Raw genomic sequence first — 24,449 nt, forward strand, 5'->3', positions numbered from 1 at the left:
TTTAGCAGCGCAAAACCCTGACGAATAAATGTAGGTGACATAGACATAAGTAACAAACAAAATAAGAGGCTAAGGGCCAAGAATTAGGCGCTGTTTGGCAAGCAGCTAATCGGCTGGGTTCTGCTCCGAACAAGCATTATAAAATATAATGTTTCAAGTGAGTCGGCATCAGAGTCTAAAAGAGAGCGTTTAGCAGCGCAAAACCCTGACGAATAAATGTAGGTGACATAGACATAAGTAACAAACAAAATAAGAGGCTGAGGGCCAAGAATTAGGTGCTGTTTGGCAAGCAACAAAAAGTAACCCTTATTTGTGCGGCTTGGCTCGAGTGTTTTTTGCGCGTGTTTTGTTTTTGTTGTTGGAGGAAATGAACAGCTTTGTTGAAACCGTTTTAAAATCGAACAAATTCTTTTTATACAATTGAACCAAATTAATAGTACAAATTAGCGTACAACTAAATGTGGACAGTGAAAAAAAAGATGATTTCGTTGCTTTAAAAAGTCGTATTTCTCACAAATAATTTTTGCGTTGTCATTGGAATATAACCTAGACGGTACTTCTGGGAAGAGCTCGCTAAAAAATTATAAAGAATTTTACAAAAAATCAAACCGGTACTGCAGGGAATAAGCAACATATTAAGCCTTTTTGTGGCGAGAAATATTCTATATGGAAATTGCGGAGGTTCAATAACGCTCCAAGAAGTGTGGTTGCGGAGGTTCAATAACGCTCCAAGAAGTGTGGTTGCGGAGGTTCAATAATGCTCCAAGAAGTGTGGTTGCGGAGGTTCAATAACGCTCCAAGAAGTGTGGTTGCGGAGGTTCAATAACGTTCCAAGAAGTGTGGTTGCGGAGGTTCAATAACGCTCCAAGAAGTGTGGTTGCGGAGGTTCAATAACGCTCCAAGAATGTTGGTTGCGGAGGTTCAATAACGCTCCAAGAAAGTTGGTTGCGGAGGTTCAATAACGCTCCAAGAATGTTGGTTGCGGAGGTTCAATAACGCTCCAAGAAGTGTGGTTGCGGAAGTTAAAGTACAATTCGAGGAGGATAGACATTTTGGATGCAGCCGCTGGCGGGCCGATTCTGGCTCTGGCGTAGTTGCTTTATATACAAAATTCAGCTTGTAATGTGACCGTTGGTGTTGCGCTGCGGGCACACTGGGCACACTGTGTGAAATTTTCATACTCACTTACTTTGCCACTGTTTTTTGGTTGAACTGTTTTGTTTAAACCTTGTTTTAGACAAAACAAAAAAAAACGGAACACTTAAAAATAGCAAATCTTGTGGAAAATTTATTCATCAATGGGATAAAATTATGTGGGCAGTGCTAAATATTCTATATAGCTAGTAATATTTGACGGAATATCAAAAACGTGGTATATGTTCATTTCAGCTGAGAAAAATCAGCTGGTTTTTGTTTACCTTTTATCGATAAAATATACCAAAATATACCAGATTATGAGTCGGAAAAAGTTAAAAAAAATCTGCTCTACCCAAGTTTAACTGCTGCCGGCGGTGTCGCTCTGCCAAGGAACTTTTTTTGCGTGGTGTGTACGGCAGTTTACGGTATTTTTAATACTTTTCGGTATTTGTTGAGGTCAAAATGGAACCGACGATATATTTACGACATATCGGTATATTTTGTCAATTTCATCAATCTATTAAATTTCCTTTTCAACGTTATATAGAAATCCAATGAAAGCAAGTGTTTAGAATAGGCCAGACAAATAGAAAATTGATTCATCAATCGTATAAAATTATGTGGGCATGGCTAAATGGTCTATTTAACTGGTAATATTCGACGGAAGATCAAAATTGAGGAATTCGTCGTATTTCTTGAATCGGTAATGGCCCGGTTGACAACAATGATTCCCGGCAACACTAATTTTCATACCCTAGGGAAAAGGAAATTATAGAATTGAGAAAATGTTTGTCATCCAAGGCTCCGTAGGTATCAGGATCGAGATAAATATATACAAGATACTAATCAAATAAATGAATATGTCTAAAACATATCAATTTGAGAAAAGGTCTTAACAAATTACGTTTTATCTTCATATAAAATGAACGAAATAGGGTGTACAAAGAGCTATACACGCGTCACGTCTTCAAATACCAGCAACATTGCTACTGATTTTTTGATGAACTATTTTGTTTAAACCTTGTTTTAGTCAAAATACAATAAAAGCAAGGACTAAAAACTAACCTATTGTGTAGAAAATTGATTCATCAATCGTATAAAATTATGTGGGCATGGCTAATTGTTCTATATGGCTGGTAATATTTGACGGAAGATCAAAAACGAGGAAAACGTATAGTAGAACTTGAATTCGTCAGTATATTTACGGTATATTTTGAAAATGAGGCGGTATATTTTGGTATAGTTTTGAGGGTCGGACGGTATGTTTTGTCGATAAATCCGCGGTCACACTGCTTGCCACCCAAAAAAAAAAAGACGTGCGCGCGGACGAAAGCGCGCCAGTTATGAAAAATTGTTGATCGCTAACAACAAGTATCTACATGAGATCCCGTGCGCCGTACCAACAGCTACTAAGCCATTAACCAAACGTAATCCCTATCTCTTTCTCGGCGTGTGTTTAAGCCTGATTTTTTTTGTGTTTTTGTATCTGTGCTAATTAGAAAATGGTGCTGCTGCTGATGATCTTGTTGCTGCTGTTGCGCTTCTAACGCCGGTGCTTAAAACGCGGCTAATTCTAATTGCTGGCCCAAAAAAATTTTAACCAACAAAAAAACCTACAAAGCTGGTTTTTGCGCAGCACCGTGTTTGTGTGTGAAAGCGGCTTGTATGTTCATGTTTGTTTGTGTGCGTGTGTGTGTGTGTGCATTGGAATTTGTTATTAAGGTCAGCCGCAGTCGCCGCGCAGCAGCAGAAGGCGGCAGGCAGCAGCAACAAGTGACAAAAATTCTTTGGCATAAATTAAAAAACAGAATCCGAAAACAGAAACCAAAACTACAATTCTTTTGATTTCTTTTAGACAATTTTTTTGAGGCTTTTTCTACCAACAGCAACAGAAACAAAAAAAAAAAAACAGGCTAAGAACGCCGCCGCCGCAGCAGCAACAATAACAACTTTCCGGTTTTTCTCCTCCTGCCCACCTTCTTCGTGGCTTACGCGTCTTCTGCATCTTTTTCTTAACGAACACAAGAAAAGAGCAGCATCAGAAGAGAAAGATCGTAAAAAGAACGAAATCAAGTGAAAATATTGTAAATGAAAGATAAATAAAAAAGGAAATTTATGTAAATTTAAACAGCAGACGCCGACGCCGCGCAGCAGCCAACAAGGAAAGAGAGAGATCACAGCGCAGCAGCAGAGGATATCTACGCAGAGCGAGAGATCCCAAGAGGATAGAAGAGAGGCGCAACAGATATTTGTGTAAGCCAGAACTATAACGTAAATCATTCACGCTGGATTTGGGATACTACGAGGCTGTCAAAGGTAAGTGCAAAATGAATGGAATTAATGTGCATGCGAGGGGAGGCACTGTAAACTGTAAAGCTAAGCCAAGCACCAAATAATAGGGGTTTTACTGCCAATAAACCCAACGTGTTGCATAAGCGTGCAGAGGATCGAGATTGACTCTAAAACTGTACACACACACACGCGGAAAGGGTGCGTGTGGCCAGCTCGTAAAATTAGCGAAGGGAAGGGAAGCAAGAGGGATGGGATGGAAATATGGAGTACGTAATGCAGGGAGAGTGGCCCCCCCGCTACCTCCCTCTCTCCCTCGCTCTCTCTCTCGATCTGTGCATCAGTGTGCAGGTGTCTGCGACGTCATTAAAGCCAGGCTCTCTCTCTCACTCGCTGTTGGTCGTAAACTAGGCTAAGTAGGGTCTTAGCCAAAGCACGTTTTGGCTTCGCTTGTCTCCCTCGCTACAGCGCTGCCCCTCGCACGCTCGTTCGCTCTGGGCTTGGTTTATTTTTAAACCGCATTCCGCTTTGGCATTTGCCTGCTTGCCTGCTTGCTTGCTCGCTCGTTCATTAAGCATTCTACAGTACCGTTAGCTGCAGTTTGAGAGCAACTGATGATGGCGCTGGCGCAGCGTTGCTGTGATTTGCAATTTGCTGTAAATGCATTTCGCCAAGACAATTGCCGTTTAAATTCAATTACGCGCTTAACGGGTCAGCCAAGAGGCCAACGACAGCAGCAGCAGCAGCAGCCGCAGCCTCAGCCTCAGCAGCAGCGTCGGCAACAACAAGGCCAAGGCGATTCGTAGAAAGAGCGAATGGGGGGAAAGAGGGGGAGATGCAATGCCAACGCCCCTGTAAACAGATGCCCTGCAGAACTGACTAAAAATGCAGTCGCAAGCAGCAGCAACACTCCCCCAGTGCTTGTCCAACTGCAGGCGAAATACAATTCCTATTGGCAGGGAGGCAGAGGACGGAGACCCCCGTTGGTCCATTTTGGAATGCTCTTTTACACACACACAGTCATGCACATGCATGCATAGATATTCATATGCATATGCATCTATGTATGTGTCTGTGTTGTTCTTGTTGCTGCTGCTGCTTTTGTATACCCTTTGAACAGAGAGTATATTTAGTTTCGGGTATATGTACATACATACATACGTTTGCCATGCAGAGAGGGAAGATCGCAAAGGTACCTACTATATATGTATGCCTAGTATATGTTTTTGGCCATGCCTTCGTTCTATTTAGCGATCTACGGAGTGCTCATATGGGAGCGATCTGTCTGCAAGGGTATGCAATTAGCGATCACCGCATGTTTTTTGTTTTCCTTCTCCGCTTCTTTGGCATTTTGCGCAATTTGTGCGCTGTACTTTTTATTTGTTCTTTGTTTCCCTTTCCTTTTTCCAATTGGAGTTTTGAATGCTTTTAGTTTATTCCATTCAAAATCGGCTCCACGGCGAGTCAATCAATCAATCACCGCATTATATGGTTATATGACTACCTACCCCCCAATCCAATCCGATCCAATCAATCAAAGCCATTAAACGAATTTAGAACACTCTTTTTTTTTCTCTTCTCTTTTGGTCCGGGGCTGACTCTTATCTCTGTCTCGAAGGTTTATTTTGTATTTTTTGATATTATTTCAAAAGGGAAATCAAAGAGACGAGACGGGACAAGACGGGAATGGGAATCAGAAAGATAAAGCCTTAACATTCTCGAATGATGGTAATGGTAATTGCTCAAGTGCCGCCGATGAGGGGGAGTTGCAATTACCCTGTAATTAATTGAAAGGGTTGGAGACCCCACGAGACCCTGCAGGGGGCTGGGATCTCGATCTGCACTACGCTTGATGAGCGCCAATTGACTTTCCGAACTTGCAACTGCTGGATGTGGTATGTGGTGGAGTGCTTGTTGCTCGTACTTGTCGTATTATACGATTTTCCAACACCGATTTATGTAGCTATAGGAAGTGCCAGTGCGATGAGATTCTGATTTGATTTTGGACTGGCAAAAATGTATAGAAAAAATGCCTGAAATCTTGTGCAACATCTATCATCTGAAGTGATTTTAATCTCGGGGAAATAGCCCATACGTTCGGGATTCCTAGCTATACTAACTATAATCTTTTCCAACCTGTTGACTGTTGACTGTCGACTGTCGACTGCTGGCTGACGGATGTCACCCTCTAATTCCACTTTCCATGCCATGACAAATTCTATATAATACTAGAAATATATGTGCATAGATTCTACCCCATTTCAACCTTATCTCCCTGGCACATAGTCCAACAAAATATCATTGATTATTGTTTAATCTATATATGAAATATGGTATATGCACATACATACATACATACATACTATATATATACATATATATAAAAATAGCCAATGTCACTTGCCAAAATGATAAGGAGAGGATCGATGGATGGAATGGAGAACCTACCCCCCTGGAAACACGTTCGATCTGAATGATGTATCTGATTTAACAATTAATTTATTCAGTTTTTCAAGAGCCCTTAGCAATGTGTGTGATTCAATCATAATGTGCGGCGTCACGTGGGATCTTTAAGGAATTCATGTGGATACATGTGAGCGATGAATAACCAATATACCCTGTGTAATCGAGTGCAAATCTTTAGTGTTGGAGCAATGGTTTTTGTTTTTGATGTTGTTGTTGTTGTTATTGTGTGTGTGTGTGTTTTCCATAGGTCTTTGTCAAGTTATGAGAAGAATAGCCAAGCTATGCAGAGCAGGGCCACATAGATGAACATCTTGGAAAGTGTCTGTGCGTCCTGGTTTTCCGCGGTTGGAGTGCCAAAGAACATGAGAATGTCACCGGGGTGACGTAGGCCGAAGCGAGCCGGCATTGGTTCTCGGCGCTGGCCAGCAGGTCGTGCGGGGATCCTGTTGCGCGGATCCACTTGATGCTCGGCATTGCGCCCGTAAATTGGTATGACCTTGTCATTGTCAATCGTACCCTTGCACACGGGGCACAGCTTCACCAGGGGCCGCCTCAGGAACCACTGGTGCAGGCAGGGCCAGCAGAACAGATGCCCGCACATGGTGACCACGGCATCGGTGGCCGTGTCGAAGCATATGTTGCACTCATAGACGGACGGATCGACGCGTTCGGGATCCGCGGCACCACTTGAGCTGCCACCAGCTGCCGGCGAGTCAGTGCTCAGATCTGCAATGTTTCCACGGGGCAGCGAACTGCCCGTCAAGGAGTCCGATGTGGCACTGGAGGAGGCAGCAGCCCCCTCTTCCTCCGGAACCAGTTGAGTGGTAGTCGAATCTCTGTGTCCATTATTTTGCTCAGCATTTGTTGCGCTCACGTGGCCTTCAGTATCTGCAGTGCCCGTAGCCGGGACGTTGCAGCCGGTGCCACTGCTCGATGGGGCCGATTCCATGGCTTAAACGTGCTTGGGACTTGTGAGGCACTTGTGTGCTGAAATTTTGTATTCAGTTTTTGAGTTGTCGCATCAAAATTTGAGTTTAGAATGAGGATAATACAGTCGTCCTACGATGATTGAATAGTAATGGGGATCTGTGTCTGGAAATTGATATCTACATTCCGCACCTCATTTAGGCCCCGTTCAGACTCGTTCCAATTGGCTCCAACCATTGGCCAAGTGTGTCAGAGATATGCAAATAAATGGCTCGGAAAAGCAATTAGAAAATACCCGCTACAGAGACACGGTTCTCTCGATCTCCCTGTCTCTCTCTCTCTCTCTCTTTGGATTGCTGTCTGGTGGCAGTCTCTTTTCACTTGTCTATCAAACAGTGTTTTTCTTGGTTTTTTTTTTTTTTTGGGGAAAAACTTGGCTAACTTTGGCTTTAACTTGTTTTCTGTTTTCCTGAGTGCGCGCCAAAAAAAAAAAGGAGAAATACCACATGAAATGCACATTCAAGGCTATAAGCCAGAAACAAAAACAACGTCAACGCCACTAAAAAGTAAACTTGCTCTCAAACTGGTTTTCCTCTCTCTCTTTGTCTCTCTCCCTCTCTCTCTTTCTCTCCTTCTCTGTGTGTGTCTGGTCTTTAGTACTTGGCTTACTGGCAGCAGTAGTTTGCTTTCTTTTTTTTTAGTCAGAGTCAAAGTCTGTTGACTGTTGATGACGACGACTGCGACTACGACTGCGACTGCATGTGTCCAAAAACTATATGCACAGCATCTGGCTGTGTCCCAGGAAATGCTACCCGGCTCTAACCCCCACGCAACAATACAAAAAGGGAAATATTCTATGTGATCGCGAAGCTTGCTAGAACGATTGGTTCCAGCTAAAAGTTTAGTTCAAAGTTCCAGATGCTCCGGCCTTAAGACCCCCACCACCAGTCCCTACCCCCCATTGTCTGCCAGCTGTGATCCGCAACAATTACTAAACGTACGCGAGTACGTACTACAATCCACAGTCAAATCTGTTCCCGGGAACCACCACCGACTGGTTCAACCTTGAAACTGGATTTTCAGTGAAATTTCTCACCCAAATCACAGTGCTCCCTCCCTCTCTCTCTCTCTCTCTCTCTCTCTTCTCCCTCTCTGTGTAGCTTAACTTTCGAGTTTTTGGAGCTTTGAGCCATAAACAATTGCCACATTTAAGGCTTATTTATTGTGTAGCTGTCTCGTTTTTGGCCATGCCATGGCATGCCGTTGGAATTTGGCTAATTCCAGTCAAGTGCAAAGAGTGGTTTCTATTTCGGCCTCAAGCAGGGGAACCCACTCGAGGATGGAGCTGTGGGAGCTGGCTTATCCACAACGGAAGTGGCTGCTCTGCTGGAATTCCGGTTAGAAAAAAAACTAACCGAAAATCTTATCAGCAGGCGGCGTCTCTATTTGTGTGTTTGTGTGTGTGTGTGTGTGTATGAAGCAAAATACAACAACAAGAATTATGTATATTTAGCCTTGAAGTCGAATCTTGAATTTTTTGAGCAATTTGCCAATCATCTGAGAGTCATCTCTGGAAAACAAAACAAAAACTCACACACACACACACACACACACACACACAGGCAAATTTAATCATGTCTGCGAAGCGTTCAACAATTTGCAATTCTTTCAGCCGTTTGTTTGTGTTGTTGCCGTTTCGGGGACCCCGGGTCCAATCAAAATATTTCGCTTTAAAGTTGCAAAAAAAAGAAAGAAGTTCATCGACAAAACCAATAAACAAACAAAACTCCGCGTTCCGCTGCAGAGCAGAACCAAGAGTGGGATGTACAGCACGTGGCATGAACATAAGACGGAAAGTGCAAAATATGGCCAGATGATCGACGATCGTTCGGTACATCTATCGTTGCTTCTTTCGGTAACGCCCGCTTACAAATTTCAAACTCCAACCGATTTTATGCTTCTGTTCCCCACTGTAATAGCATCAAAGGTACAAGACGAATGTGTGTGTGTGTATGTGTATACGTAAATTCATCTCGTACCGCTGCTGCTGGTGCTGCTGCTGCTGCGCTGCATATGATTCTTCGGCGAATCGGATCTCTTCGGTCGTAGTGGGCCGCGGCTGCGGCTTCGGCTTCGGCTATGGCTGTGCCTTCGGGGCAATTAATTACATTTTGCGCACTTTGTTTCCGCTTTGCACCGCTCTCTGTCTGCGAAGCGGTAGAATTTCGTACTCTTTTTGCCTGTAATTATTTCCTTTGCTTTTCTTTGTTTTCGGTTTCCCCTCTTCGTAGTGGTTTACCCAGTAAGCAAAACGGAGTAGAGCGGGTATATCAGTTGTGACTCTGGGACTCTATGGTAATTACTAATGGATATCCCGCTAGTCGGTGCATTGAGAAGAAGAAGAAGATCTCGGCCCCCTGAGGAGAAGAGGGAGAGGGGGAGATGAAGCCGTAAAAGTGCCGCTGGTTCTTGGTTTTTTTGCTGCCGTTTTCTGCCTGCTTTCTGCTGCTGGGAAGAAGGTGTTGATGGTCATGCCCCATGTCCATGGCTGTGTGTGTGTGTGCGTGTATCTGTGTGGGGGCATTGATTTCGTATTTCGTATGCCTTGCAGCGGCCGCCTGAACCCCAAAGAACAATGCGCATGTGCGCTACTCGTAAATTGTTTTCGTTCGAGCTCCCTCTTCCCCTCCCCCTCCCCCTCTCTCCACACTCTTCTCGTTTGCATATGTACATCGCCGCGTATTCATGTACATCGATCGGAATCAAAAAGCGTAACAGAGCAAAAAGCAGAAATGCCAAATATTTAAGCGGCGGCCCCCAGATCCACCACCGAAGCACACACACACAGCTGTGAAGGCTGCCGAAGACCCGAGACACGAGACCGACCTACAGACGGAGAGACCGAGAGACAGAGACCTACAGAGGGAAAAAACAGAAACGCACTTAAAATATTTCATATTTATGAGGGGTTTGTCGTTCCTTCAACACCTCACCTTCAGAACTGTAAGCCAAGAATAATACCAATTGGGGCACATATGTACATATGTACATATTTTGTTTTTATTTTTATTCGATTTTTCCGTGTTTGTCATTCAATCATAATGATCATATTAGCTTAAGTTGTAAAAGTCACTCAGATATGACCCTTCGATTTATTCTTAAAATGTTTAAGAAAACGAGTGTTCCTCTACCTTTTTTGAAATGAAAGTATGTACATCCAGTACAAACATGTGCGTTTGGGCCACCCATTTCTCTTGGTGTAGCGTAGGCCCGGTGTCCGCTTGAGCCCTGTTTCGAGGCGCGACGTGGATTACCTTGCTATCGGCTTTTGGTTTGGTTTGGCCGCTTGGCCGCTTGGCTCTTCTTTCACTTTGGCATTCCTTGGCGTATTTTATAAATTGTTGTGCTTTATTTTCTCTCTCTCTCTCTCTATCTCTCTCGCTTTTGCTGTTGCTGTTATTTATGTTACGAGTATGAGCGTTATGCGTTCCAGTTCTTTCACATGGATTTAACGGGTAGGAGAGGAGCGTGGAGAGAGGAGGCTAAGCGATCAGTTAAGGCCATTCATTTAGGCCCAAAAATCGTTGACATTCTCAGGGTTGTGCCACCGCCACGGCCTCTTCGGATGATTGTGGATGATGATGATGGTGATGCCACAAATGAAATGTCTGTTTTCTGCAGCCTGTAAAACAAAAAGTTGCAATGTTATCTGCCGGCTGCTTGCTAATGGGGCCTCGAAATAACGACTCGACTGTTTTCCAGCGGAAATAGAGGTGACTCCGCGCAATCAAGGAATGTTGCTGTGTCCACTCAATTTATGACTTTCCTTCTTTCCTTTTTTCGTTTGATATTTGGTTTATTTATGGCCATTGAGTGGACTTAGCAGATAGTTGAGGGTATCTCTATGTACATATAGCACATATATGTATGTGGTATGTATTTGTATCTTTGAAGTGCTGTTACCGAGCTTATCAGCGATAAAAATTGATTGCAGCCGGTGCAAAATGCATGCGAGAATCGATGGAAAAAGCTGGCTGATGTCAGAGTGTTAAAAGTGCTAGAAAAGAGTGAGTCAGAGAGCGTCTCTCTATGGGAGATAGAATCATTGTTAGAGAGAGAGACAGACGGAGAGCGAGGAAGAATCATCATTAGAGAATGCGAATGGAAATGTGTAGCTTGAATGCCTCGTTTTTGATTAATTAGCTGCGAACAGCCCCCCCCTCGCTTCGCCTTTGCCCTCCCAGAAACCACTGATGACGCTAGCTCGTGACTCGTTCTCTGGAATCCACTGACAGCATGTCTTACATTTGCATTTCTGCTGGGAACACCGCGTTTAACCTTGCGATCAGCGACAGAATTGACGGAATTATCGGCACAACCCAACCTCTCTCTCGTGTTCGCCACCAAATTACACGCTTACTCGTAAATCGGGGAAAATATTTACTTAAGCGCTGACATCACAGGCATTGCCGCTGCACCAAAGAGAGCGCGGCAGAGAGAGAGAGAGAGCAGCAGAGAGACAGATCTGACTGACAGACAGGAGGGAGACAGAGCTGCCGCTAGAGAGCGAGAGCTAGCACGAGGAGTACCGCAACAAAGAGAGAGCTTTGAAGTTTTATTGCTTCGAAGCAAAGCCCGCCCTCGCCACCTGAAAACTTCCTAAAATTGAATTTATTTTTAGTTTGTGTAACTTTTACCGGTTTACTATTGCTGTTCTGCTTTTCGTCTGTTCTCTTCTCTTCTGTTCTGCTGTTTAGCATTGTAGCGTGAAGCAGGCAGCAGTCAGCAGTCAGCAGTCTTATGATCTTTTGATTTTCGGTCTTCGGTTTGTTTGCTCTTTTTATTTACGACGCTTTGATTATGACGCCCGCCCCTTTTCGGTGGTGGAGAGGCAGGAGTAGTCCAAAGACTTCATCGGGGCGGCAACGCTGACAATAATTTGCATATGCCGCCGCCGCCACAGGAACACGTTTCCAGACAGAGGACGGGGCAGGGCAGGGCAGGGCCCCCAGGTGGTGGCCACCCGGCAGAGACTGTGTTCCCAGGGGCCCCCCGAAAAAGCTGAGAAAAGGGTTCCACAAGAGGCAGAAAGGCCTAAGCTTTTGATACCCTTTTCAAAGTTTTTCGTTTCTGGCGCTACAAATTTGGTTTTAATCCCATTTTGCAAATAATTTTTTAGCTTTTTTGGATGATATTTCTTTAAATAATATTCAAGTTGTGTTTTTTCGAAAAGGTTTTGGCTTTGCGAGTGATCCTAGAGATCGATTTTGATCATTTTCAATGAATACTGCTGATCCTGACCCCGCAAAAGTGCAGCTTTGGGGAGATTTTTCAAGTATTTGTACTCCCCAAAAGATAACCAAAATCAAATTTCATACGAAACATCAGAGGGAGGGGGAAACACTGGAGGGTCCCTCTATTTTTAGCTGAAGTTCCTCTTCCAAAAAAAAACAACTCCACTCCACTCGAATATAATTTATTCGTGAAATGTTTTGCAAACAGCGAGAAACCGCACCATATCCCCCCCCCCCCCCGCCCCTTCCCCTATCCCCTCATAAAGTCATCGAAAATGAATTTCTCGTTTCGTGTAATTCTAAACTTGAATTTATTTTTGTTTTTTTTTTTATTATTATTATTTATTTTTTTGTGGTTTGCGCAACGTGCCTTTTGAAATGCAACAATTTTTGGGGCACCGAATGGGGTTGGGGCTCTCCACTGTAACTGTAACTGTAACGCGGTATCAAAGTGATTTCTGGGCCATAAAAAACACATAAAATCGTTTGAGATTCATTTAAAATCCATAAGCTATCAAGGAATTATGGGTATGGAAAAATGTTAACAACATTTGATGGGCCACAAGGCTATCTGTTGTCTAAACACAAACGATCCGCCCCCCGCCCCCTGCCCCGTTCCCCCAACACTTGAGTAAACAGCGGCTCCCAGGCGGGAGATGGAGATTCTCTGAGGCTAAGCTAAGATCTCTCCCTCTCCCCCTCTCTATTTCTCGCCCTATCACATGATTTCTTTCGTTTTCTTTTTTTTTTTTGTCAATTTCAATTACAGAGATCGAAGAACAGAACCCCTAGATAGATAGATACAAATTCTGGTACGGGAATGATGACTATATTTTCTGTTGAAATATTGCCTCCGTTTCGTTGCTGTCAAAAAAACGAAATTGAATTGTTTCCAGAGCCAGAGCTTGTTCGACGATCGTTTGATTGTCGTTCCGCGTACATTTTAATTAAAAACTAAGCAGCGAACGAGGCCCGAACGGGGCTAGGGAGGGGAGGGGAGTGGAGTGTGGGGTGCTGCTATCAGTGGGGAGTAATGCAATGTAACCTTAGCCTACTGAAACGCACTGTACTGCCTCCAAAAGAACAACTCGATAACGAAAATGCGAAATGAAAACGAAGAAGACCTTGCCCCAGTGCAAAGATTCTTGGAAGCCGTCACCGTTGCCCCAATGGAAAGAGTTTTGGTAGTCCTCCTTAAAGCCCTTCACTGCTATCCCCCACCTTTGGAAATATGTATTTGAAGCGCGTTCTTCAAAGTATTGGAATTATTGTGCCAATATTTGAGGAAACGATGTGGAGTATGGAGTGTATTTGTCATAAGAGAGAGGGGGCTCTGTACTACGAGCACATATTATATATCCAGCACATGGCACCTTTACACCACACCACACCACCCGATCCCTCCCTCCATCCATCCATCGCGAATGAGTCACATTTCGCTGAGCTTCCAATTTTGGATACACAACAACACGGACACACGTGTATATATGCAAATCATTCATTGATTAAGTCATAGTTTCAATGGGAGACACTTTTCGTGGGCAGATCGCCGGGTAATGGCAGGCCATTAATCAGTGGAGGTGCCACAGAAGGAATCGGAAGGGAATTCGATGGAGAATTCCAGTGAAAACTGTCTGCGGATCACTGTTTTGTATCAAAAGATTGTAAGACTGGCTCTTTCGATCCCAAGAATTCGGTATAAAAGTGGAAAATACTCGGGAAAACCTTCAGTTTCGGATTAGAAGTCTTTCGATTAAAATTTCAAAGTGTGCTTCCGTTTGATGGGCCTTGCAGAAGGTATGGTAGTGCTCTGGAATCGCTCTCTTTTATAATCAATTAACTAATGTTAGTCACAGTGTTAGCTGGGATTGCTCTCTGATTCCGCTTCCACTTCCTCCGGCTCGCAATGAAAGGAAGTCTCCAAACCCGCTTAATGGACTCTGGAGCTCCGTCATCATCTCCAGAGAGAGGTAGAGCTCTTTGGCTTGGTTTAATGGGGCCCTATATCCGCCGTAACGAATCTTAATGATGCCACAATTAAAAGACGGCGCGTGCCTCGCTTGGAGCCTCCTCTTTGGGCTGCAAAATTAATGAATTCCCAGAGCCAGAACGGCCTTCAAAGCAGAGTAGCAGCAGAGTAGAAGAGCAGAAGTTGTAGTTAGTTCTCATTCGAAATCGATTAAAATTGATTCGAAATTAACGCCCATCCCCCCCGTCCCTAAAGATGGAAGAATGTTTCGAAATGTTTTCACTTTTAATTGATTTTTATTGTGTGCCAAAAAATACAGAGAAATCTATGGAGTGCGGGCTGGAATCTATGGCATCTGTGGACGGATGAAAGATGAAATATATGTATCTCTGAGATATCCCGCTGTGGAGCGCCGTGGAGCGCCGTGGAGTGCCGTGGAACGCCGCGGAGCGCTGAGGGAGAAGCTTAACAAAAAGATCATCATCAGCTTTTGTCGCCCCAAAAAATGAGAGATTTCTATTTCCATGATGTCATCGTTTGATTATTTGACGGATTTATTTGTTTCGGCCGGCAGCAGCTCTAGGCCTGGCCCAAAACCCAAGCCCCCCAAAAATTTCCCAGGGCCCCGCCGAAAAGGAAAGGCTGGGAAAGCGCGACATTCATTCATTCATTCATTTGATTGGGAATTGGAAAACATTTCATGGCCAAAAACCAAAAAAAAAAAAACAAGCGGATTAAATCGCTGAAGCGGCGCCCTACAAAATATTTGCATAGACAAAAGACAGCAGAATGTAGAAAGAGATGGAGAATGTGGAAAGAGAGAGAGAGAGAAAGAGAGAGATGTGCGTGAAATACGGTAGCAATCGGTGGCGCATGCGCAGAGGTCGCCGCTGCCAAAGAACGAATCGAATGGGATTCAAACATGGCCCAAAAGAGAGACAACGAGAGAGAGAGAGGGAGAGAGAGAGAAGAGGGGGAGCGGCAGCAGCAATAGAGAGATCCAAAAAGTCCGACTCTTGCGGCGGTCCAATGATGAGGTCATCAAAAGAAGCATAGAATACGCCATGGAATATGCACGACATGCCGTGTCGGATCGTAGCGGGTGGGGGTGCCGCCTGGAAGAGGGGGCGTGAAGGCACATACATAAATAATGGCAATAGAATAATGGTAGAGGGGGGGGGGGGATAGAAGGGGCATAGAATGAGGAAGGGAAGAGCCGATGATAAGAATGTACCCAGAGGGAGCGGAGGAGAAGTGGAAGTCGGAGTAGAAGAAACATTGAATACAAAACCAAACATTGACTAATTTTTGCACAAAAAGCTGTTGGGGGAGGAGGTGGAGGCGGGGGCCAACGAGTGGAATGGAGGAGGTGGAGGAGCAGCAACAATTTCGATTTCAACAAAAGCAAAAGCCAAAACCAAAACCAAAACTCATAAGATCCATGAAAAGGCGAGCGAAGACACCGACATCGATGGAGCCCCCAAGTATTACCGAATGTAATGTTTCCCTCCTCCTCTTTAGTGGATCTCTTTTTTTTTATGGCTATATGTCTGCCTTTTTGGACAATAATCAGGCAAAATGTTTGGTAATCATTTTTAAAGAGCAAACCGCCAATTTGTATTGAAGCTCTTCATTTTGGAGTTCAAGTTTGGATCCAAAAGCAATGCAAATTGAATGATGGAATGATCGTAAAACAAATGCTAGAAGGTGGTTTGATGGATTAGAAGTGGAACTACTTTTAAAAGCTCATTGATTAATAGCTAAAGGATCATAAATCTATGAAATGATTTAGCAAAGATGATTAGAAATCGAAAGATAGAAGATCGTTCGATGGAAAAGAGATCGGAATGCGTTTAGTTGATCCGATATCTATAGATAAAGTACTTTCGATGATGGTAGATTAATAAATAGATGATGGAACAATGATCTATAGCTGAAACGAATAGAATGAAATCTGAGAATAGATCCACTCACCAGGATGATCGGAAATATATTGGATATATATTTTAAGGGATTAAAAACTACTTTAGGTTCATAAATCTTGAAAATAATACCCTGAAAAACGTACGAAACTACTTTCAGATGATCATAAATCTAATAACAGAAGAATAATTACACTCAACTTTGGATATTTCGAAAAATCTTTTGTTGTCTCTTGGGGAATCCTAACCATCGCTTCTTTAGAATTCTCTGCTTTTCTCTCCCTCTCTCTCTCTGACGTTTTTGTATGAAAATTGTATAAAATTCGAATCACATAGAAAAGAATTTATGACATTGCCTGTTTTTTTTTCGAACTATCTTTGTATCGCTTTTTTTGCTGGTTCGGAATTTAAATTTCCAGCCAGCGACAGAGCCACTGATGAGGTAATTTTATGCATAGAGAACTTCATAGAAAACAAAGCCACAAATTCCCTAATTTGCGTGGTGGTGACACAGGTCTCTCAGCCCCCCCTCCGCCTTCCCCACTCGATAAAAAAGAGAGATGACAGAACCAAGTTCTGTTATCCCCCATTTCAATCACTCACGCAAAAGCAATTAAAAAAGAGCGAAACTGCCTTTGGATGCTATCCCCGTATCTATGGTATTTAATGGACATATAATAGAGAGAGATACATCCCTTAGTTGTGCTTAAGAAGATCATTAGATGCGCCACAGACATAAAAACAGGGAACCCGAAAAGATGAGATTGGGATGGTTGATTTTTGATTTTTATTTCGGTTTTTAGCATAATTCCTGGCATACAAAATGTTTAGCTAAATCGTTGAAAACTTTATGGATTTATGCTAATTTCGCGGCTTATTTCGTGGTTCATTTGAGGTCTTATGTTCCACCGACAAGACTCCGTGAGATCTGTATCTAAGAACCGATTATACAGACAAAACTCCTAGAGACTTTCTCAGAGAATAATCGCCTGTGTCTGGATGTAGAACAATTCCAGAGATCTGTTGTGTCTTCCCAGAGGCAGAGCCATAACATTGTTAGAGGGAAAAAGATGTTTATAATTAGAATTTCGCAGGCACATTTGAATACCCGTGTATTCCTGTTTCTACATCTGCGATCCGCATGTGTTCTCTTTGGATTTCTGGTGGATCTGCGCCTGCGCCCGCGCCCAATCGCTCTTGAGGGGCATGCGGCTGCTGCTGCTCTTGAGGGTTGTACGGCAATGTGTTTATTTTTGTATCTTTGTGTGCTCTGTTCTCCCTGTAAACAGGAAGGAGGAGCATCCTTCGTTTTTCCTTTGTTTTAAGATGTTAAAAATAGTTTTTATAGCCCAAAGGCAGCTGTGTTCCTCCTTTCTGGGGCACAGAGAGAGTGCTGGAACGGGGTGCTTGTTCCTGTTAAACATATTAATGGTTTTTCCATTTAAGCCTAAAGTTATGCCTCGCGTTCCACCATCCACAATTTGGTGTCACTCCACGCCACTCCCCTCCACGCCCCTCTTGCTTTTGCTGTTTGCATTCTTTTCCGATAAGAGAGCCCCCATCCTTATCGCCAAACGGTACCGCATTTATGGTTAAAGTTTATTGTCACTAAACACAACCCAGCGATCGTTCCCTTGGTGTCTCTCTCTCCATCTCTCTCTCTGTCTGTGTGTGTTTTTTTGCCATTTATTGTTTGGTTTTCACCTCTTTTTTTAATTGATTTTTCTATTTGCTGTAGCCAACGGCACGAAGTGTTTTGTTTGCCTTTAGCCATTTTTGTAGCGGGACGAATGCCTTCCAGATGACCTCAGAATGACGTCGTTGGGGATTAGGGCTCCTCCCCCGTGCCTCAAGAATATTACCACATAAATGAAGCCATTCGAAGAATGGTGGTACGACTTTTTAAATGGTCTTGAAATATCTGTCGATGGGAATGATATCATCAAAGATACTGCATATTGGATGGTAATATCGAGATATAGCCAGTCTTAAGCCTTAAGCCAGTCTGTTGTCTCCATTTAGAACCCATCAAAAGTATCTTTGAGAAATGATGTCATAGAAGGGGCAGAGCGAAAGAAGTCTTTGATGATATTGTAGGCAATTTCCTATCGGGGCATATGCCTACCTCGAAATATGTTAAGGCCGTCACGCGTCATGCGGCAGCGCCCTTCGGTCGGTAGGCGTTCAGGGTGCATGGATTTCCCTAAGCAAAATGGCTAGTGATCCCATTCCATGGGAATTTCTGGCTATGGCAAATCCTTTATCGATCCCTGTGCAATCGCTGGACATATGTCGAAAGGAATGCCAAGGGAGATATCGAACGATAAGATAACTTTGTTTTGTGTGTTTCGGTTTTCTGCCGGGAGATGAGGCTTAACCCAAAGAGCAGCGTCACCCCCCACTCCGCCCCCCCCTAACCAGCGTGCTATCTGTCATTTAAGCCGTAGAGAAATACTCGTAACACGATAGCGATAAAAGGAATATTCACCATAGCCCAAAGAATTTGCTGCTCACTTTCGGTTTTCGTGGCCTCTCGTGTGTCGCTCTTTGATGATAAAAAAAAAGAAGGGAGGCAGGCCCCGGCGGGGAGGGCTGGGAAAGGGGCGGGGGGCGCTGCCATTCGTGGCGACCAGCCCCAGTCGGCCCCCCTTTAAATTCAGTGACCAAACGACGCGGCTGGTGCGAGCAACTGCCTCCAAGAACGATCGTATCCGTATCCCGTACAAAGAGAGAACGAGAGAGATAGAGAGAAAGCGAGAGAAAAACGAATCTAGAGTGCCGCGGGCCTGGACTCTGAACAAAATCAAAAACAAAAACCAAAAAACCCAAAAAGATTCAAACACTCGAAGAGGACTTCGATTCGAAATTCTCAAATGTTTTGATCGTAGAAATCGAGTAGACAGAAACCCCACCCCCCCATCGAAATTTCAAGTGTGTTCTGAGACCCAAGGCCAGGAAGGGAGGAGGACATTGTACACCGCACCATGGAGGAGCATAACACTCAGTATCGTTCCAATTTCACGCGGAACGAATATCGGAGATATATATCCTATGAGCGTCAGTCATTGGGTAGGTCTTCCCTTTTTTTTTTTTGGTTTTCTGTGAATCCGAATCCGAATCTGAACTTGAACTTGCCAGAAAAGAACGGCCTGCACTTTTAGTGCTGGAATTATACAATTTACCCGCCCACCCACAGCCCTCCACCCCCTGAATGAAAGTACCTTTCTCTTATCTCTTATCAGTTCTGAATGCGTGATTGCTGGATGATAAGAGATAGAGAGTCCACAAATATTTGACAAATGACTCCTCCTCGGACACCGAAAGCGAACTTCAAACCATGCCACAGACACCCGTTTGGCATTGGATTTCGTTTTCTGCCGAAACTCCCTATGAGTACGACTATGAGTACTATTTCCATGCGCCCCTGCCTTGCCCTGGCTCTTGCGTAACCCAAAATGTTGATAAAAAAAAAAACGTTATATGTTTTTTTTTCTTTTTCCTGTGGTATGAAGTAATTTTAACGCTCGTCTGATAACACCCCGTCTCGTCCGCCGTCAGGGCGTTATGACATTGCTGATACACTTCCGAGCAGAGGTACACACATATACCAGGGGCCCAGGGGACACTTCCCCTTAGCGGATTTCGACTCGAGTCGTAGTTTGTTTTTGCATTCTCGGCCATGGGAGCAGCTAGAGGCAAGGACTTGCCTTAGGGATGTTCCATAGTACTTGTAATCGAAATATTCCATTCCCAAACGTTGCTTTTCAGCCCAGAGAGACCATAGTTTAAGCTAAAAGTGGCCTTAGCTTTTCGGGGGCTCTTTTGATTAGAGCCTTGGGTAAAACTTTCCTTATTCCCTCCCAATCTTCTTTAACCACCGATGATGAGACAAACCGACTTATGTGCTGGCACAGCAGCTTTACCATCGTGATTTTGAGAAGAAAAATAATATTATCCCATAAGTTAATCAATTTTCTTTAAGATTGGATCATTTTTTGTACAATTTTTTAACCGATAGGGTCTAAAATTTGCCGCACAATAGTTCTTTATGAGCTCTATGTTCTTGTGATTTCTTCGATCTGGCCTTAATAGTAAATCCATCAAATCTACTTTCAATGCCGCTCTCTACACCGCTACATTCTGTAACAGGTTTCTGGGCTCCTCCAGGGACCTAAAAACCCAATTATAGGAGAATAAACCCTTGTAAATTTATTGATTATCAATCGATGGGGACAATCTTTGTGACTAAAAAAAAGGTACAACATTTTTAGATCCAATGCGTAGGAATTGTATTTTCGAAATTCCCCTTTGGGTAATCTACGGGTAAAGCATTCGTAATGCTTTAAATTTAGGAATTACGACAAGACTATAAATGAATTTCGAACGGAATGCGACTCCCAACTTTAGCCGAAGATTGTTGTATGTTGTTTTTATTGGAGAATGGCAATATACCAAAGGCGATAGGAACCCCGAACCCCGAGCCCCGAATAGCGAATAGCGAACACCACGTACTTATCTCTTTTAGATTCCAATAAGCAATAACGTCATGGGTTCCCATTATCTTTTGGACTTCCTCTATTGATTTCAGCTGTTGGCAAGGGGAAAAATCAAAACAAAATACTAAACGTTTTTGCTGCTTTTGCACACTTGTGGGTCTTCCAGAGCCTAATTCTGTCTCTCTGTCTCTCTTTTGTAGCATCACAGTATGAGCCGGGAGGCTATGCCACGCTGCAGACCTCAAGCTCATCGGCAACATCCATGAACCGCAACACCGGCAACATGACGCAGCGCGACGGGATCATCAAGTTCGAGAACGAGCGGATCAAGACGCTGCAGGAGGAGCGACTGCACATCCAGAAGAAGACGTTCACAAAATGGATGAACTCCTTTTTGATCAAGGTAAGGGGGCGATCCCGAATCGGTTCACCAGGAATGGAGCTAACTCTTTCTGTTGCAGGCCAAAATGGAGGTGGAGGATCTATTCACAGATCTGGCCGATGGCATAAAGCTGCTCAAGCTGCTGGAGATCATATCGTCGGAGAAACTGGGAAAGCCCAATAGCGGACGGATGCGCGTACATAAAATTGAAAATGTCAACAAGAGTCTGGCATTCTTGCACACAAAGGTGAGAGACGCACACACGGTAAAGAGAGAGATAGACAGATGGACGGACACTCTCCAAAAAAAAAAAAAGAAAAGAGAGTGGCGACAGCGAGTGGAGGGAGTGCAGAGGGAGTGGAGTGGATCTTTACGCATTTGTAGAAAGTGCAAGTCTGCGGCTGCGCAGCCAAGCGCGTGGCTCGTTGCGTGCCTTGTTTGCCGTATGAGCGGGAGGGACAGATGGTGGTGGTCTCCCCCGGATCCCCTCTGGCCCATCCACCACAGAGGAGGTCTCCAGAGAAGCCAGAGACCTGAAATATATTTAATTACCTGCGCCATGGCATTTTTCTTGGCAATTTTCTGAAATATTTGCATACTTTCTAATGCATTTTTTCTCCGCTGCTGCCGCCGTTGCTTTCCTTTGGCACTTTCTTTGGAGTTTCGGTGATTTTTTAATTGTTGCAAGCAGAAGAGTGTGTTGCATGTGGAAGCCATGCAACAGGCCATGCAATCGCATGCGACATAGTTTCGCTTTTTATTTTGAGTGTGGATCGGATCGGTGCCTGCCTGCCTGCCTGCCTGCCTTCTCCCTCTCTCCTTTTGGCTGCTAATCTAATTAGAAGCAATGGTCGCTTGCTCGTTCGTTTAATGCCTAATGCAGCCGATTAAACCGTAGCAATTTCAGTGGCACAAAACGACACATAGACCAGGCCCCAATCCCCAATCCCAATTCCCCTCTTTCTAATTCGTTTTGTTTTCTGTTAAATGCTTTTCCAGTGAAAGTTTTTTCGGTTTTACTTTTTTTTTTGTGTACATCACATACCCCCACACACCACACACCACACCCATTTCATTTCGTATTTCTTGTGTGTGCGCTGTGCTTTTATGTGACACGGGTATTGGGAGTGCATTTTAATTGGTTTGAGGCTTGAGGCTTGAGCCTCGAGGAAGCCCCAAAGATTTGCTTAAGGGAACTGCAGCCAAGCATCGACTGGGACACGATTCTTGGAATTTTTAGAGCCAAAAAGAGGATACACTTACAACCGAACCAGAAAAGTAATTTGTGGAACTTCAACGTGTGTGAATCGCCATTCCCCTCAATATATACCACCATTGCTCGAAGAGTCTAGGAATATGTTCCAGTAGGAAGCTGTGCTGTCCCAGAGCTCAGAGACTATAAGAGCTAGAGCCACCAACAAGCGATAAAATCGAAAACCCAGAATCATAGATAATGACCATATCTATCAGATTTCCGAGTCTGCACCTGTTTGGATCTTTATTATAGCCAGAATGAGCAAATCAATCGATTTGCCAGGGCTATGCTCTTGCCCATTCTCTATCTCCCTCACACACACTCTTTTCCTCGTGCAGTGTGCGCCTCCTGGCGGAAGGGAGCGAGATATAAGGGCTGGTGCTGGTGCTAGAAATGAAAGAGAGAGAGACAGATGTAGCGGAATGAAAAGTGAACAGAGGATAAACGGATGTACGGATGTACGGAATAGAGGATTCCTTTCTTTCTGTTTCTATGTTCTTTGCAACTCTCAAGAATTGAGAAAGATCTCGTGGCTTTCGCGAGCAGCGTTACCAAAAGGCAGGCAGAGAGAGAGAGAGATAGAGGGAAAAGGCATGTGACAATCATCGACTGCGGCGCTTATGAATATTTACATATATTTAAATATATCAAACAAGTACCGGGCTTTGTAGAGCCGCGGCCCTTGCTTCTGCCTCATTTCTGTTTTACAGTGATTCAATATCTTACGATATCTCCTTTCCTCTTTCAACCCAATAGCGATGCAAATGTTTCCTTTCGCTTATGGCAACATTTGTACAGAATCAACTAATGTTTTCCTATCACTTATGGGAACGTTTCTGCAGTGATGCTTATTTCTTGTGGACCTGTTTCCCTTCCACTCTCCGTCTTGTGTTTCTGTGGGCCATAAATCAGTCTCAACGCTGACCATTTTGTAGTCGCTGATAATGCGATGCTGATCGGCTATCAGTCGGGGGGTAACTTATGCTTTCTTCGGGCCATGACCTACTCGTAGACACAAATGCGAGGCGACGAACCCCAGCAGCGGGGCTCAGGCAGGGGTCAAGCACCTTTTCACCTGATAATGCGTGACCCCAGACCCAGTTTACCTTTTCTGTATCTGTATCTGTATCCGTAGCTGTATCTGTATCTGTATCTCTGTGGCTGTAACCCGATACGCAGCTTACAGCCCACTGCACGCCTCACTCCAAGCCAGAGAGAAATTGAAAGAAAACCCAGGGCGGAACGGAACGGAACGACATAAAAAGAGAATGCTAATGTGGTCTCCACCTACTTCTCCTTCCATTTACCATTTTCCAATTTTTCCCATTCAAAAGGTACGCCTGGAGTCCATTGGTGCCGAGGACATTGTCGACGGTAATCCCAGATTGATTTTGGGTCTCATTTGGACCATCATTTTGCGATTTCAAATACAGGAAATTGAGATTGATGTTGTAAGTAAAGCCCCAAAACGCCATATATCGAATGATTATTCATGACTATTCCCCTCCCTGCTTTAGGACGAGGAAAACGAGTCCAGCGAGAAGCGTTCGGCCAAGGATGCCCTCCTGTTGTGGTGCCAAAGGAAGACGCACGGCTATGCGGGTGTCAATATCACGGACTTCACCTCCTCATGGCGTTCCGGCCTGGGCTTCAATGCGCTCATCCATTCGCATCGTCCGGATCTGTTCGAGTACAACACGATTGTCAATTCGAAGAACTCCAATTTGGATAATCTGAATCATGCCTTCGATACGGCGGCCAACGAATTGGGCATACCAAGGTAGGGCCCCCTCCAAGCCCTGCCTGCAAACGCATTCTTCTATTGTCGGTCTCTATTTTCAGTTTGCTCGATGCAGAGGACATTGACTCGGCCCGACCCGATGAGAAATCGATCTTGACCTATGTGGCCTCCTACTATCACACCTTTGCACGCATGAAGAACGAACAGAAGAGCGGCAAGCGTATAGCAAACGTAAGTAGTCGAGTCGTTGCAGCGTAACGAGCGTCCAAACCAATCCAAACCAATCCAATCCAATCCAATAAATTTCTACGCTCTGTTTCACAATGGAAATGTCTCTCTGTCTCTTGTCTGGATAGATCGTTGGCCAACTGATGGACGCCGATCGCAAGAAGATACACTACGAACGCCTGACCACAAATCTCCTGAGTTGGATCCGCCAGAAGACCCTGGAGCTGGAGCAGCGCAACCTGCCCAACTCCCTGGAGGGCATACAGCGTGAACTGATGGCCTTTAAGGAGTATCGCACCATTGAGAAGCCACCAAAGTGAGTCCCAGCGAAAGCGCTGCGAAG

At 44.2% G+C, this 24,449-nt stretch overlaps 2 protein-coding genes across 9 annotated transcripts in view; one reads left to right on the forward strand and one right to left on the reverse strand.

The window, feature by feature from the left end:
• The first annotated feature begins 2,405 nt into the window (after positions 1–2,405).
• Positions 2,406–24,449, forward strand: part of kst (spectrin beta chain, non-erythrocytic 5 kst) — a 35,478-nt gene continuing 13,434 nt past the window's right edge. For 6 of the 8 annotated variants that reach the window (XM_001352819.4, XM_015188431.2, XM_015188433.2 and 3 more), the window contains exons 1-7: positions 18,786–19,073; positions 20,701–20,903; positions 20,962–21,129; positions 23,472–23,588; positions 23,655–23,917; positions 23,980–24,109; positions 24,235–24,422. In XM_001352819.4, the coding sequence (XP_001352855.4) occupies positions 18,989–19,073; positions 20,701–20,903; positions 20,962–21,129; positions 23,472–23,588; positions 23,655–23,917; positions 23,980–24,109; positions 24,235–24,422 (1,154 nt within the window). In that variant the 5' untranslated portion in view covers positions 18,786–18,988. Of the gene's footprint in view, positions 2,565–3,268; positions 3,454–18,785; positions 19,074–20,700; positions 20,904–20,961; positions 21,130–23,471; positions 23,589–23,654; positions 23,918–23,979; positions 24,110–24,234; positions 24,423–24,449 lie in introns of those variants that run through there. The other 2 variants (XM_033384649.1, XM_033384650.1) reach the window with 2 other exon arrangements.
• Positions 5,906–7,120, reverse strand: LOC6900180 (E3 ubiquitin-protein ligase RNF185-like). The gene has a single exon (XM_002135483.3). It carries the CDS (start codon positions 6,839–6,841, stop codon positions 6,152–6,154), a length of 690 nt encoding a protein of 229 aa, XP_002135519.2. The 5' UTR covers positions 6,842–7,120; the 3' UTR covers positions 5,906–6,151.

The sequence above is a fragment of the Drosophila pseudoobscura genome, chromosome X, assembly GCF_009870125.1.
Source record: "Drosophila pseudoobscura strain MV-25-SWS-2005 chromosome X, UCI_Dpse_MV25, whole genome shotgun sequence".
Lineage (NCBI taxonomy): Eukaryota > Metazoa > Arthropoda > Insecta > Diptera > Drosophilidae > Drosophila > Drosophila pseudoobscura.

What these genes read in the sequence shown, in the direction of transcription:
- LOC6900180 (XM_002135483.3), bottom strand. Translation starts at nt 6,841, where the DNA reads ATGGAATCGGCCCCATCGAGCAGTGGCACCGGCTGCAACGTCCCGGCT.